The 15,974-nt window shown below is 46.2% G+C and overlaps 1 protein-coding gene across 5 annotated transcripts in view; it reads right to left on the bottom strand.

The window, feature by feature from the left end:
* Window positions 1–15,974, bottom strand: part of LOC119170160 (uncharacterized) — a 77,325-nt gene that overhangs the window by 1,420 nt on the left and 59,931 nt on the right. For all 5 annotated transcript variants that reach the window (XM_037421227.2, XM_075878970.1, XM_075878976.1 and 2 more), the window contains exons 3-7: window positions 10,182–10,425; window positions 9,518–9,614; window positions 8,741–8,863; window positions 3,466–3,646; window positions 1,490–1,673 (exon numbers count right to left, since the gene is read on the bottom strand). In XM_037421227.2, the coding sequence (XP_037277124.2) occupies window positions 1,490–1,673; window positions 3,466–3,646; window positions 8,741–8,863; window positions 9,518–9,614; window positions 10,182–10,425 (829 nt within the window). The remainder of the gene's footprint in view (window positions 1–1,489; window positions 1,674–3,465; window positions 3,647–8,740; window positions 8,864–9,517; window positions 9,615–10,181; window positions 10,426–15,974) is intronic.

Below are 15,974 nucleotides of genomic sequence, written 5' to 3'. Positions count from 1 at the left end.
TCTTACCTCGCCCCTGAAATCGTCTGGGAAGGCTCTGTGTGTGGCTCGAATTCTTTAAATGCGAATGAATTTTTTTAACCGAGCTAGGTCAGGCGTCCGTCGGGATCCGTCCACCGCCCTCTCTCATAGCAACAGCTCGGACGCGTGCGTCTTTAGCAACCGGAGCCTCCACCTTGCCACGCTTCGGCGTCGGTAGCTGTCAGCAACAGCTGCGGGCACGTGCGCTTATCCTCGCCCCTAGTGACCGAAGCTCCCACCTCATGACTTAAACCTGACTTGCCACCGCCTCAATGCAGAGAATTTGAAATGAGTTTATAGCGTTTGTGCTGCCAGGGTTTGTGTAGTGTTTGTGTCGATGAGACGCTGACATTATGGCCATGAGGTACAATGACAGGTGCAGTGTTTCGCCACTCCTTCTCTCGCCGTTCGCTCTCTCTACGCCCTGTGCCCCACTCTCCCGTCTGATGAAGTGAAGGGCGAGCCTCACTCTCGACCATTCGGTGGTTGGGCGACTCTTAAGAACATCCGGAAATGTGTGCTCGAGACGCCGCTGTAAAACGCCAATGCGGATCCAAGAATGCTATTTGTTTTGTTTATTTCATGGTATTTTTTAACAGTGCACGCTAGCTACTAGAGCTGGAAACGCAAACCACATTTCTCGCGACAGAAAAATCGGTGCGGCGAACGGTGCCTTGGCTGCACGTTGTAAGAGAAAAAAGAAAATATTATTCTTGTAACCCTCGGTTCTCACGTGCGAAACGCCGTTATAGTAGACGCTATGCAATGCATTCACATGTCCTCACGATTCCCTTTGAGGAGGTGGGGGCATTTTTATTATTTTTTCATGAAAGAAGCACAGAGCGGGCAGCAGATATTTGAATATTCAGCATTCACTGCACCGATCAAAACTTCTTTTGTCCGTAGAGTACCGTACCACCGTGTTAGTTGTTCATCCGCGCTAACAAAGCATGTCGGCTCAGCTCTGGCTTTCTCTCGATCAACTTTTTCTAAGCACATTTTTGTTCAGCCAGTTTGGCTAGTGCCAACCAAGTCTCCTCTCCTCAGCATTCTTTTTCACTTGTTCACCTTCTGAATTCATCCGGGAGTTGTACTAGCTCAGCAGGTTATTTCCAGAGTAAAATACTGCACGTTGCACTGACATGATAGCCTGCAACTTTCGGCAGCAGCTGAAAAGGAAAATCATGGATGCAGAAATGACAAGTTTTACTGGTCTAATTTCTCATTTATTGAGGACTAAGTGTCAACAGGCGAGTGAATGACAAGAAAAGACAAACACCATTGCTTGTATTTGTTCATTGCTTGTATTTGTTCATCGCTCATTTGTTTGCTTTCGGTCCTCATTGTACCCGCCTGCCCAGGTTTTGATTCTCCTGTGGCCAGTCCACTCACAACTGTGCACAGAAGCTGTGGTTGATGTCCACTACCAAAACTTTCACCAGAACTGTTAGATATCAAAGTTAACGCTTACCAGACTGCAATAGGACAGCGGTTTTGTCATCTCTGCCATTGTAGACGTGCACGGAATCCAGCTGCACGCCCAGCATGGCGGCCATCTCTTCACTCACCGCCGAATCGATGAGCTTGTCCCGCTCGCCATAGAACATCAGCATTGGCACTCCACGACGTTTCAGCTCGCACACCATGGGCCCCGCCTGTACAGTTAAGCGATTCACCCGAGTCAATAATATATGGCTGTCTCGAATACGCAAGTAACTCTACATTCTACTGACACAAGAAGCACTTGTGAGACAACCAAGATCTGCACGACACAATATACAGCCGCTTTTGCACACAAGTTTCTTCATCTTTCAATTGATGAAAGTTCCAAGAATTGTACGCCTCTTCAGGATTTATTCTTCCCCTGAACTCCTACCTTATTTCAGTTTTTCTCTAAAATTCTCTACAACTGAAGTTTATTTTACATTTTGTACACGTGGTTACTGAATCTGTTTCACTCGAAAAGCGATTCCTGTTATCAAATTAACGAGCACTGCGAGGCAGGCATGGAACCCATATCACTCGAACATCACGAACGCGATGTCTGAACGCCTGTCTAAAGGCGTTTTGAGCTCGTGTTACTGTATATACTTAGGTTGCATGTACAGTAATTCTCGAGCTGTCTCTCTTTCAAAACTTAAAATTACGCGGCCTCCATGTAACACATGTCGTGTGGTAAGACTATGCACTTTAAGTGGCGATGTAAGGAGGAAAGAGAGAGTTTGAGGAAAGGAAAAGACGCAACTCCTGCAGCCATAGTTGGGAGCACGGCTCAGTGTTATGCGTTGTAAATGAAACGCAGATGGCGCACGCGCGGCTGAGTGCAAGCGCCATCTTTCGGCTGAGCACGCGCTCAGCCGAAACTCCGCCCACCTCACGTGGCGGCGCTTGGTCGTGTGAACTGACATGAATGACAACAGCTAGCGCTACATGGTAATATATGGTAGCGCAGACAAAGGACACGGACAAGAAAAGGCACATTCAAGACAACACAGCGCTGTGTTTTCTTGAATGTGCCTTCTCTTGTTCGTGTCCTTCGACTGTGCTACCATATATCATCATGCTACCATACCAACAAGGCCCAATTGCCACCCTCATTGGCTAGCGCTACCTTCATTTGTTGCTATTGAATTCTGCAGCAGAATGGCAACAGCAAAAGTTTGTCTCTAGCTTTTTATATAGTTATTACCACATTACTGAATTGCATAATAAGGCTGCATACGCATTGCTGATGAATACACATGTCTGCGCGTAATCTTTCAAGTCTACAATAGCGCCTTTTAAAAGGAAGGCGCACTATACTCATGAAATACTTCTTCAGCTAGTTGACAATAAAAAATTGAAACAAAATTTCTACGCAAGCTGTTGAAGTCACGCAGTTGTCATTGATAGTTATCGGTGCCCTAACTATTTGACAAGACCGTAATACAACGCAAAGACGAATGCCTTTGGTCACCGAACTTCTAGCTATCACAGTGGGGTGTCGCAGTGCATTTTGAACGCTATGTTTTCATTTTTGATTAGGGTGTAGGTACAAAATCATATGTGCTGCAAAAGCCACCGCTCTAGATGAGAAAAGGCAGGACAACTTCTGGAGTTCATTGAATTCAAAAGTATATAGTGTTTTTGAATGTATCATTCTTTTTTTTCTTTGTTAATAGAGGCATGACAGCCTGATTTTGAGGATAGCGCCCGTCTCTAGAGTACCGTGCGTTTGTTTATTTTCACATCGTCAACAAGGAAAACAAAGAGTCTCCAATCAGACATTGCCTCGCTAAGCACTGTGCGCATCACGTGCATGCCTCTTGCGTGTGTTGATGAAACGTCACCTCCATGCAACTCGTGAATAACTGTTCTCCTGCATTCAGGGAACAACGGTCTATTGTCTCACTTGCATCGCGGTATATCATTCGTTCAACGGTGACGACGCAAGCTAAACACCCGTACCTCGTCGTATTTGGAATTCCTAACGGTGATCATGGACAGAATGGTGCCCTTCATCTGGTTGTTGTTGGGTTTGCCCAGCAGCCGCACAATGTACACTGCAAGCCAGCACATAAACTCCTGCAGCCAAGGAACCCGGAACCACTCGTCGAAGCTCTTCATCATCCAGTACGGACTCAGCTGCCTGCAAACACATGTAAAAGCGGGATAGGCGGCAGAATGAAAAGGTCTGTTGACTGACAGTTATGGACACACAATGCGAGTGGTGGCACAGTCACCCACTCCGACAGACTTCTGTGAAAAAAAAAACAATGTTAGATAACCAGTTCAAGGCCCCTTGAAAAATCGGAACATGCAGCTTCTGCAGCTTTATATGTACCCGCGGGTGATGCATACATTCGTGCAAGAAACACAACATTTTATTTCATTTCTTTCTAACATGTGGTGCAGGTACGAGGCAACAGTTAAGATTTTGAGGGTTGGCTGAACTATCGACAACGTAAAAGAAGGTGCGTTCAATCGTTTGGACACATCAAAAGTGTTGTGATCATTAATTGTCCCATGCAATCATTCAATCACCATAAAATTTATGATGTGCAATGCCTCTTTACTTGCTCGATTTCACAAAATTGGACAAACTGGTGTTAATACCCATAAAAGCAGATTCTCTTGAAAATGCAGGGCTGCAGAAATAGTCATTGCGTTTTAGAGCAGGGCGAATTCGGTAGGGCTATTCAACCACACCTAAAGAAAGTATGATCTTACAAACTGTGAAGTAAGTGCGGGTATACAGTAACTGCGAAGTTAATGAGGTTTCAATCAGAACCTTGTTAGTATGGTTACAAAAACTAGGAGACTACAATTAGCCAGCAATATTTACACTTACATTGCTTCTGCGAGCCATTGGCATCTTCATATTGAGTCGAAATTATTGCACACCGAATAAGCTTAACAAAACTAAGGAAATCAAAGGTGGTGTTGACTGATTTATTGAGCTAACCTTCCAAAGCGACTCTCTCTATGATAGACGATGTAATGAACATGGTATTGGCTTCCTACACGAATTAATAATCACTCATTACTTCATGTGTGACTGATTCATTGATTGAAATTATTTCGGTAAATATATGCCACGATGACATTGTCAGATAATGCATGCATACATGAACAAATCTCGCTACTAGAAAGATTAACCAGGACATGAACAAACACGAGCATTCTGGACAAGCTTGAGATAGCCTATCACAAGCAGCACGGCGATAAGAAATCCCTCCCCAGCGCGGTCGGAGAAAAGCTCCGTGTGGCTAAAATACCCAAGAACATACACCCGGACTAAATCAGGGTCGAAGACAGAGTAGAGTCAGGTCTTCATTACAAGCTTTTGGTAGGGACAAGGAAGTTCTGTTCGTAGTACGCGGCAGAACAGGCGGATCGACGTGCCTTCACAGCAATAGTCCTCAATACTGACAAACAGTTGGTCAGCTCATGTAGTGCAGTAGTGCACACAGCAGAAACGCTGAGGTAGCAGAAGAGTTGGCAATAGTCCTAGCCATAGTTAGCCCCAATAGCTGATATACCTTATCTGATATTCGCAGACAGCGGTCAGAAATTATGCGGCAGAATTTCGCCAGAGGCCGCGGCTATCCTGAACGCGAACGCAAACTCTTTAACCTCTGAAGAGACGGAAGAATAACATATATATATGGTTTTTGGCTCACACGTCCCCCCCACCCCCGTGCCCAACTTCAATGGGCAGGCCCATCCCGTAGAGCGAGGTCTCATGCTCCGCGCCCGCGTAGAAAGGTCCTCTTCCGGGGGTGGACATTCAGCGAAGGGATGGACAGAGAGGAATAGAATGACCCGATATTGTGAAATCACGTATAACTTTTATAAAAACAAATTTAGGCGTATTTATCCATCGCCAAGCCCCAAACTGAGCAGATCCGAAGCGGGTAGATCGGAGGAAATTGCAAACCGAGACCTTCCCCAACCCAACTCATTTTAGACGGATATATCCAGACGTCTATCCATATGATACTTCCAAATTGTGCGGCTGAACTCATGCATCACTTAGGCATATTTTCCGGGAGTAGCATAATAAAAGAAGCCACAGCCGGCAGGATGCCAGGGCTTGGACGGACGTACGGATGGACGTTTAAAGACTATCGCCAGAAAATTTCCGTGTTTTCGAGTCCTGTTAGCACATTCTTCCCCGTCACGGCACATGACAATATCGCCATTGTTATGTATATTTTTCTAAATTATTTTTTGTGCGTGTGTTGCGACGGCTTGCATTGTACTATATACGTGAGCAATATATATAGTTCCAGTTTGCCAGGAGTAGTGTTGACACACTTGTTTAAGACTTATCAAAGGTTGGTTAGGCCGTTAGGTGGTTCATCATTGCGAAAAGTAACCCCCCAAAAACACACGCGGGACACAGTACGAGTGTTATCTTAGTGTCCTGCGTGTTCTAGTGCGCGGTTACATTTCCTAATCTTGATCGAGTACAGCGTCGCATCAGGGCGGCGGGCGGCACGCGGAGAAAGGAAGAATTGAAGGGAGCGATGTCCACGCGGGTGAATAATAAAGAGCTCACGCCTTGCCTCTCGGTTTCGACAAAGCGTGCCCTTTTTATCGCAAAGCCTCTACGCCGGCGTACTGCACACTAATTATCAACAGACCTGGGAAGAGAAAACACAGAACTGGATTAGTGAAATACGATCTTGAAGCGATAACACCTCGTGCCGTGGATTCTTGGCTCTTTTTTCTATGCATACATACGGCATAAGCACAATATGTGTACGCCAATGCGCAAAGTCATCCGCCGTGCGCGTTCACGACCTTGCCGAGAATCGTGCGAAACCGAGAAGCATATCGGCGTCTAATACATTTCCGCGTTCGGAAAACTTTGACGACGCACGAGGAAAGTATATATACGCGGATGAAGCGCAGTACCGCCGCTTGCATGCGACTGGGGAGTTAATTGCCGCCGTGTTAAACGCCGAAGGACTTGGCACTAATACATACTTTCCGCGCTGTGGCGCAAAGAATTACTAAATTTCACGTACCGCTTCGAGCAAACGATGCAGACAAATATCGGCGAAATGGAAGGGGGTGAGAAGGAGAGGTTCCTTCTCCCTTCCTCTGGCTGTGCCAGTGAATGAGGCGCGTAATGCCGTAATTACTATACACTACAGTGTGCAGGGGTTTCGAGGTTGCTCGGCCCAGAACCCCGAAGGGAACACGTGGAACCAGATCAGGAACCTTGTTTATTCCTCTAAGCCTTAGCTAAACCTCGGCCGCAACTGCACCGTGCCGGCGGCCGCCGCGTGCCACAAGCGCACCAGCGATCGTCGTCTTCCTCTTCTACCCCCAATCGGCACGCTCCCGGCCGACGCTCCCATAAGTTCCCAAAGTTTCTGGCGTAGGCAACGAAAGCTGCTACGAGATCAGAGCAACAACTCGGAATTGAATACACTCAAATCCTAGTTCATTTTGTGAAATTTGGATTTACGAGTTGCTAAGTGTATTATTATATGAAACGGCGCTACAGTTGCTGGGACAAAGTAATTTAGGGAAAAAACGCGCGTTACGAAGTGTACACGACCCTTGAAACACGTGTGTTCCATAACTCCTTTTGTTCCATGCAGTATCTGCGTAGCTCTGGCCTACTGGACTTGCCAACTACGCTATCTCGTGACGCCGACAAGAGCTCTCGCCAGTGGTGGCCCTTCCTCAGACTCCTGCAACCGTGTCGTCCATCTTTCCTGCCTTCTCCTTACTTCCGTCGTTCGCTGTCCCTCCACCTCACTCTCTCCTTCCTCTCTATCTCTTTACCTTTTCATCCTATCGTTTTAATCCATCCTTACCCCCATCCCTCGTGAGCTACTGTTGAGGTGTCCTCCCCCTGAGAGACAGTTACGGGGCTCGCTTTTCTCTTTTTTTCACTTAAAATCACTTCCCCCATGTAGTATCTGTAGGACCGTTTTTTGTTCATGCGAAACCAACTAGCCCAATAACTCATTTTCGCTAAGTATATTTTGTAGGAAATATATACAGTAATTCGATTGTCTGAGCTCTTTATAGGATTTGGCAGTGTGGTATGGAATTCTACGCACCACACACCACTGGCACTAAGCGTTGATAACACTGCGCTTTGTTCGTTCAGACTTTCTGGAACCGAGGACGCGCAAGCGACACAACACAATCGTGTCGATAATAAAGCTTTTTTAGGCTGACCTATAGTAAGCGTTATCAGGAAACAGCGCCTGTTGTGCAGCATTGCACCAATGAAGACCAGCGACCGCCAAAGATTCCAGAATTATTAACGCCGCAATTCCACAACATCATATGAAGAGGCCTGCCAAAAATAGCTTGTAGAGGACACCACGTGATGCACGTCTATCACTACGAACAAATACAGCTTGACGTACACATAAATTAGCGCCACCTATATGAAAGAAAAAAAATTAGACAACTGTTTGTCTAGGGGAAAAAAGATATTGATGATGCGGCGGAGCAGCAAAAAAAAAAAAAAGAACAACAGAACATTGCGACAAGTTGGGTTAAGATAAGATTGCGACAAGATAACGATACCTTCGCGCATAATTGGGAATTCTGCCGTTAAAACGAAAATCGCACAAATGTATTAATTCTTCTTGCAGAAGATTTAATCGCCAAATGATGATGATCGGGGATGATACTTTCGGTTTAATTATCTGCGAATGGTATGCCCTGCAGTTCCAACAAGTCCAATAGTGTAGTTATATGCACCGTGTTAACTACCACAAATAATTAAAATGACAACTATAGCTCCTAAGATTGCTAAATCGAACATCATATGACCAGACGTCTGACATTCGTGATTATACTGGTGCTGAAGGAAAATGAATATCAAGCACACGCTGTCGTGTGCACATAAGCCTTTTGTTCGTATCGTCCAGCCACGACCGGGACCAATCGATCATTTTTTGTAACGAGGAAGACATGGTCCAAAAGGACATCTGTGTGTGCAGCGGATTTTTGGCTAATTTACTTTATGACGTGCCACGCAGAATACATACAGTCGTTGTAACAGCCAGTAACAGCTAAACTGGCATGTTCAAAGCCGTTCCTTTATAGTGTTGTCGGAAAAGTTCAATCCCCCGGTAAATGAAATGAACTCTTACTTTTAGACGTCATACGTGTCACGGAAAGCGTACCGCATAGCGGAACAACGTGCAGTGAGACTTTTGGCTCTGGCTACAGATAAAACTTGGTAAGAAGCGGGACTTACGTGATCCTCCTGCAGCCGGAAGGGGCGATGAACACTAGAGACTTGATATTGATTTCCGGATCTCGTAACGCCAAATGGAGCATCGGATACATGGAGCTACTGTGTGCGACCATCATGTCGATTCTGAAAGCGAGAGAGGTGCAGGCCAGCTTGTAAAGCTTACACTCACCGATGCGCGAACCAAGAAATATACGATTGTTAAAAGTTCTGGACGCCAAATTTTAAATCAACGTCGATTCCACTTACAAAAAGGCCGTCATGACCGTGCCTCGCGTTCTGCGCATGTGCGTGCTAATGCAAAAGCCAATTCTTGACATTTCTAAAACAGCCTGCCCGCTGCTTTATTGTACAGGACACCTTTAAAGAGCGAATATGAGTTCACATATTGCTACCTACTACACGCCTACCCTCTGCCCTCCCTCAGCCATGATGCAACACAGTTCCTACCCCCCCCCCCCCCAAAAAAAAAAAAAAAAATCGGCGGACGTTCATGTTAAGTACACCTTTTTTTTTATGCCATAGGAAGTAAGGAACAGGAGAGAAAGGAATGGCGGGGATGCTAACCAGTCTAGGAGGACGCTACCCTACACTGGCGAAAGGAATGGGGCGAGTATTTAGAGCCTGCTAAGACCCTTGGATGTAAGTTCCCAAGGCGTGCTGATATAGAAACGTTCCATCTGAAGTCACACATAGGTAAACAAAGTTGCAATAAAAGTTATTACACACCTTCTGCATTAGACTCGCATTCAGTGAAAAGCGTCATTTGCCCGTGCTTACTCTCGTACGTTGATGGCCTTGAGGAACTTTTTGAGGAGATCCGTCCGCTCTTCCACCGAGTGCCAGAAGCTCTGCGTTTTCATGGTGAAATTCAAGTCTGGAAAGAGGCAGGAGCGAACCGCTATGGCAACCACGTCCATACGCTTGATCGAGTGCATTGTAAACGAAAACCTTACACCCCTCTCGTCGATGAATGAGTGAAGAGAGCGAGAGAAAATGTGGATACTTCTGCAGGCATATATTTGAACACTTACATGATATACTAAATATGGGGAGAAAAATTGAAGGCAGAAATGACCCGAATATGGTGTCTCTAACAAGTGTAGTTTGTTGCACTTGGCGGTAAGCATGTGCAGTTCACATCCTAAGTAAGGTACAGTGTCAATTAGGTTACAATAAATTTTCTGCTTCCATCAAACTTCGTCGAGTCTGTGCTTGTTTGCGCTAACATGTACGCCTTCGACGTCAACCAACTCCTCCAGAGGCAAGTCTTGTTCAAGGTTAGAACGGCTGTGCAACTCTGGTAAAGCCAACGCCAAAAACCAAACCAAAAGCAACACCAAAAAAAGTCTAGGTGGTGTTGTTGGTAAGGCTAAGCCCTAAAGACCCTAGATTTTCCCTGCTAGGTACTTTACTAAGCGCCATCGGGACGTAGTCGCCGTACCTGGCAATGTGGGCACGATGACTGACGCGCCCTGTGCGTCGAGCACGGGCACCAGGGAGTCGAACTCTCGGTACGTGCCGGGTGCCCCGTGAAGAGCGAACACGACGGGCTCGCCGGCCGCCGCCTGCCGGTCCAGCCCCGTGTGGATGTAGGTGAGGGGAACGCTGATGCCGTCCTCGTTGACGTGCTTGTAGCCAGGCCGAGTGTGCTTCCACTCGCGAAATAGCTCGGCGCACGTGTGTACCTGTGCGAAGACATATCCGATTGATTCGCAGAGTACCCCTCCCTCAGTGCCCGCTAAAACACAGACATACACACAAATTGCGCATTCCACTGGCAAGCTAGGAACACGAACGAGGCAAATATTTTTCTCGTATAGGTACAGACGGGTCCACTGTTAAAGGGAACACCTGCGTGAGCAGCATGTTTAGATTTCCCTATCTTACGGAATCATAGCGGCTTAAATATGCATAAGGCTACTGGTGGTTGAAAGTTCCGACTCCTCTCGACCGACTATTGACTTGCATGAAGACTGTTTATTAATACAATTGCCCTTAAAGGGCCAGGATTACTGATGGTGTGCATCCGAGTGTTCCCTTTAATAGTGGAGCATACTGTACATTACTTATTCACGATACCGACAGCACCACGCTTGATGCGTGAAGACGTTTGGCAAGCGAGAAAACGCGCAAAAAGAAGATGCGGGTGGCTACGTCACTCTGTCATTCGCGCACCAGTTGTGGCTTAGTAGATCTTGACCGTATTTGCTAGGATATGGTGGTTCTCAAATTAGGGTGCGGACACACATTATTGGGCAACCGCGAAGCCCACCCTCGAAAGCAAAGAAGCATTTTTTCTTTCTTTCTTTATCCTTTTTTTCTTTTTACGTTCGCCATGTTTCGTGACAACGGTCCCTACCGATATTTGGCGATCTTCACCGTACAAATATTCGCATTGCGAGAGAGCTGACCTAGGTTTCTCCCTTTACATGTGATGGCTGTAAAGCTTTGTGGCAGTATTCTACAGCACACACGCGCAAGCAGGCTCTTTCCAGGTTTGCACATTTAAAGAGAAAGCATATGTAAGCGCGGCTGCAGACAATACAACCTATATATTGAGATAGCACTGGCGAGGCCCTTTAGTTCGACCATTCTTTGTCAGAGATAAACAAAAGGTACCTATTTCACGCTGTACCCAGTGTTATGTTATTACCCCCCCCCCCCCCCTTCTCATTGCAAGCGGTCCCTCAGCACTTCCACAAGTCCACAAAGGGTTCCGAAAACATATCCATGGCTAAGAACCCCCTGTTCTAGGACCTATACGCAGATTCTAACTGTGGGAGGGTGCTAACACCCCCTGTAAAGTAGTTTGCGCCTCGTGGCGCACGTGTTTCGCGCGTAGGCCATATCTCAGAGGTCACACCTATCGAGCGGTAAGTGGCATTGTTCTCGCGAGCGTTTGTCACCACCATCATCCGCATGATTAGAACGGTGTGAAGCCCCGTGATCAAGGGGCTTTAGAACGGTGGCGCCGGCAGTGACGTCTGGCGGAGAGCCTTGGTGGCGGCACGGGAGAGATGAGCGGGTCCTCTGAGCGGGTCTCTTTGGCGGGTGGCGGTTGACGCGAACAGTTGTGTCTCTACCGCTGAGGATTGGCCCCTTGCCACCCCTACCCTTGCTTCTGGACTGCTGCTTCTGTTGATGACGACCGTTCCACTGCTCAATTAATCTTTCCACTTTTCTTCCTTTTCCCTTCCCCGCAGGCACTGCGCCGTGCTCCCGACCGGGTTGCAGAAATTAGGTGCCTTTTCTCATCTTCTAACCACTAGCACCAGTTGTGTCTAGCGGTGGGTATGCGGTGGACGGCTGTGGGAGTAGTCTGCCGTAGGCCACTCGTGGCGAGTCAAGCGTTGCGAATGTTGTGCAATTTTGTGTAAGGCTGTTTTAGCGTGTTGATCACAATTGATGTATATTAATTCGGCTGACGATAAAGTTGTTCTAAAAGTAGTTAATGAATGCGTGTTGTTTGGTTCATTTCGATCGCGTCTGCTGTGTACTTTTGCTCCAAGAGTGTGATGCTCTCCACACTCGAGACCCCACAAATGGTAAAAAAGAAGTAAGTTCTTTTCTGATGGAGCCATAGGCTTTATATACCAGGTTTGGGGAAATTTTGGTGAGCCAATATGGACGAAATAAAAATCAGCACTTCGACATCTGTGACGTCACCTTCAAATATTTTGGCGGAAAATTTCAAAGTGAAACTTTTGACACCGATTTTCTATTCTGTCAATAAGCCTGAAATCAACAATAGAATTTTTGGAGTGCAATTCATCAGTATGAACTAGATTATTGCTTTATTTAGGCTTTTATTTAAGGGAGGATGGATAGCACCGACAGGTGTGCAACTACTACTGCCCATCGTTCTGTTATATTTAAAGCAAACTATACCGAATTTCGCAAGTTGGTAGATTGGGAATTTCTCTATATGTCTTGTGAACTGGGCAAGAAAATACGAAGCCGTTTGAAAAATAATACAAATAAGTTTGACTGTTTTTGTTTTCGAAGGAACATTTGAGAAAAATAATTTGCTCGTAAAATGACGAAATCTCTTCTGGTTATTACACGAGTTCAAGGTTTTATCCTGAACCAAAATAATATTTGTAGGCATGAGCACTCTTTAGTTGAAAAAACGCAAAGGTTTGATGAATAGAATTTTATTGCTTTTTCTTAAGAAAAGCTTCCATAAAAAATACATTTCTGGTGACAACAATATTCTTTACTTCATGAAGGGCGCATGGTATTCAGAAACAAGTCGCAAACGTTTGCATTTGATAGCTTCAGTGGTTACAGAGAAAAATTTTTTCTGAGGCAAAGCAGTGTTCGGAGAAAACACCATTTATTGTTCGAGTTGCATGCCGCGGTGCAGTAAAGGGATCAGGCGCGTTTGGGGGCATTTCCGCTGCGCGTAAGAACTCGCCACTTCGTGGAAGCACTTGTCAGTAATGCTAGAATATCGTGCCATGAAACTCGAAAATCGCACTTTCGGCCGCCCTCCATCCCTTCATAAATTGTTCTTTTTACAATTATTTAAAACAAAAGATCCATCATCATCATCGGAGGAGGAGGAGGACTGCGGTCGAACGAAATTTCTCAGACGGTCTCCTTGCAGAGAGAGAGAGAGAAAAAATGCGCCCGCCGCGGTCGGGATTAGATTGCACTACCTGCGGGTCAGCAGGCCTGTACTATAACCACTGGACCACCGCCACCGGCGCTGATCATATTGTTTGGGAAGATTAGGCAATGATGATAGCATCTAAAGATGAGGCGTCAATGATCAGTGACGCAAGGAGCACATAAACAGGGACGGTGTTGACACACAGGGGAGCTTGCACATCTGAGCTGGAAACACTTCAGTAGCAAACAGTAACTGCTAAGGAACAAACACCTGAAGAAATATTTATATTCACACGGAGCAAATTATATACGAGTGGTACTAAAGGAACCTACAAGCTGGTAAGCTTCGGGCTTCGTAGTAAAATACTTTATTCGCAGGGTCCTGCGTGCGGGTAGTTTCCGGCCGTGCAGGGCTCGGACTATATACCCTTCTAGTGCTTAAGTCTAATAGAGTTCTAAGAACACTTGGGTCCCTTCAGCTCGGTCTTACGGGCCGGTGGTTCTCGTTCTCTTCTGTCTGGCCAGCGGCTCCTGAAGCCGCTGGATCGCACCTTTTCGGGACTGGTAGTCCACAGAGCGAATCCATCGCTCCATCTGTTCGGGTAGGGTCTGCTTCGAGACGAGGTAGGTGTATATCTTCGTCTTCGCTCGTTGCGCCTCTACCATAGACGTGTTCTTCACTGGCAGTTCAGCTGGACGCTTCACTGCTCGGTTGCACTGCACCATCACACCGCACATTATGTCCAAGTGTCGCGAAAGGCTGGCTAGCTAGCAAAAAAGATTACGTGCTGCACAAATGACAGCGACGCACGCACCAACCATTAGCAACGCTTTCTTTTTTCATGCGTCGCGAGCTTCCGCTTGGCCGGGGTGGCGCGAAAACATGCCTGTAAAAGTGGATCGAGGTCACTCCCCGCGCGTTCGGTGACCACATGCGCGTAAGCGCGTTGACGCGGCATAGCACGGTGTTACAGATATATGGCATTTTTTTTTCTCGCTGAAAATGAGAATGAATAACGACACTGAACCACATGAAAACGTTTACGCTGCGCTCCTTTCAAAGCGAATCTTTCAGGTACCTTGCGATGGCCAGAGGGCGCTATACCAAGCACCGATTTGTAAGTCCACATTTGTCGTCATTGGCCGGTAGGGGCTAATAATACATGAAATATTCGAAAAAGCGGATCGGGGTTCATAGTTCGTAACATGGAGCACTGTACTACATACAGGTTAGGTCGTCTCGCGATGAGGAAGTGAATGTCACGGCTAGTCACCCGTGACATTCACCGAGTTACGCCCGAGTTACGCCCCTTTCACTCACACACACGGCTGTGACACTCTCGAAGCTATAATCAGCGCACACATTAAACTGCATGATGACTTTCAATGTACATGAACAGTAATGAATAAAGCGCCGTACGCGTACTGTGGAATAAATCGGAGACAGTGAGAAAAATTGATAGGACGCAGTTAAGGCAAGGAGGTTAACCACCTGGCGACATATTTGACATTTTGTCCACTTTCGTTTCCGTTTCCCTTGCATTGCTACCAGAATACGCAACAGTTTTTTTTTAACGGTTTGTTTGCATTGACATTGTCTGGGTCCTAGAATGTTTTGCTGTTTAGATGTGCCAACAATTCTTAAGTTACTTATAAATTATGGTGAAGTTATCTTCATCCCCTCGAGCATGCGAGTTTACAGCCTCTAGATGAAGAATCTATTGCGCGACTCTCTGCAATATTGAATGAGATTTAACTGGCGGTCATTTCATTAAAATAATTGCTTTTAAATAGAGAGAGAGATAAAGATGCAAGGAAAGGCAGGGAGGTTAACCAGACGCACATCCGGTTTGCTACCTCGCACTGGGGAAGAGATAAAGGGGGGAAAAGAGGTTGCAGAGAGATGAGAAGGTACACACAATCACGAGCACACTCGGGGAGCACACACAGTCTACAGGTGGTCGCTCAGGTTTGTTGACTTTAGGTAAAGTATAGCAGTGCTTTAGTTGCTTTCTGCGCAACTGAGGCAGATGCCAAAGGTCCTAGTTGCTTTTAAATAAATCTGCTTCCAATCATGAACCTTAAAGAGACGCTAAAGGGAATAGCAATTTATGTCAGACCGAGAGGTAACGATTGAGAACGTCTAAAAAGTTAGCACACAGCAGCGCTTTAGTTACCGAGAAAATAGGGTAAATGTGCAGCATGATTTGCCCCACGAGTGGGACATTCTAGAACACAAGCACAATAACGTGGTTGAGATTCAGACAATTATTCGTGAGTGCTAGAACTACCCATGACAAAAAAAAATGTATTACAAGGCGAAACAAAATGAAATCTTCGCTTCCAAGTCGATTCGCGCAAATAGTAATAATATAAGAAACACAATGTTACCCTTCGAAACGGCGCAAGTTTCATTTTCGCACGGCTACGCTACTCCGCTAAAACAGTGGCTAAATTCCCTTAAGGTCCGTATATATAAAACTTGTTTTAACTATAGGGACCTTAAATTTCCTTGGCTCCGCTGCGCCTACTACCGGGCAGCGCGGACATGATGAATGGTAAATCAGAAGGCCGTCCTCAAAAGCGGGTGGTTTTAGTGGCGCTAACTATATGCAGACCA

The sequence above is a fragment of the Rhipicephalus microplus genome, chromosome 2 (assembly GCF_043290135.1).
Source record: "Rhipicephalus microplus isolate Deutch F79 chromosome 2, USDA_Rmic, whole genome shotgun sequence".
Lineage (NCBI taxonomy): Eukaryota > Metazoa > Arthropoda > Arachnida > Ixodida > Ixodidae > Rhipicephalus > Rhipicephalus microplus.
Note: the sequence above shows the minus strand (reverse complement) of the source record. Positions and strands in the feature narration are given on the sequence as shown.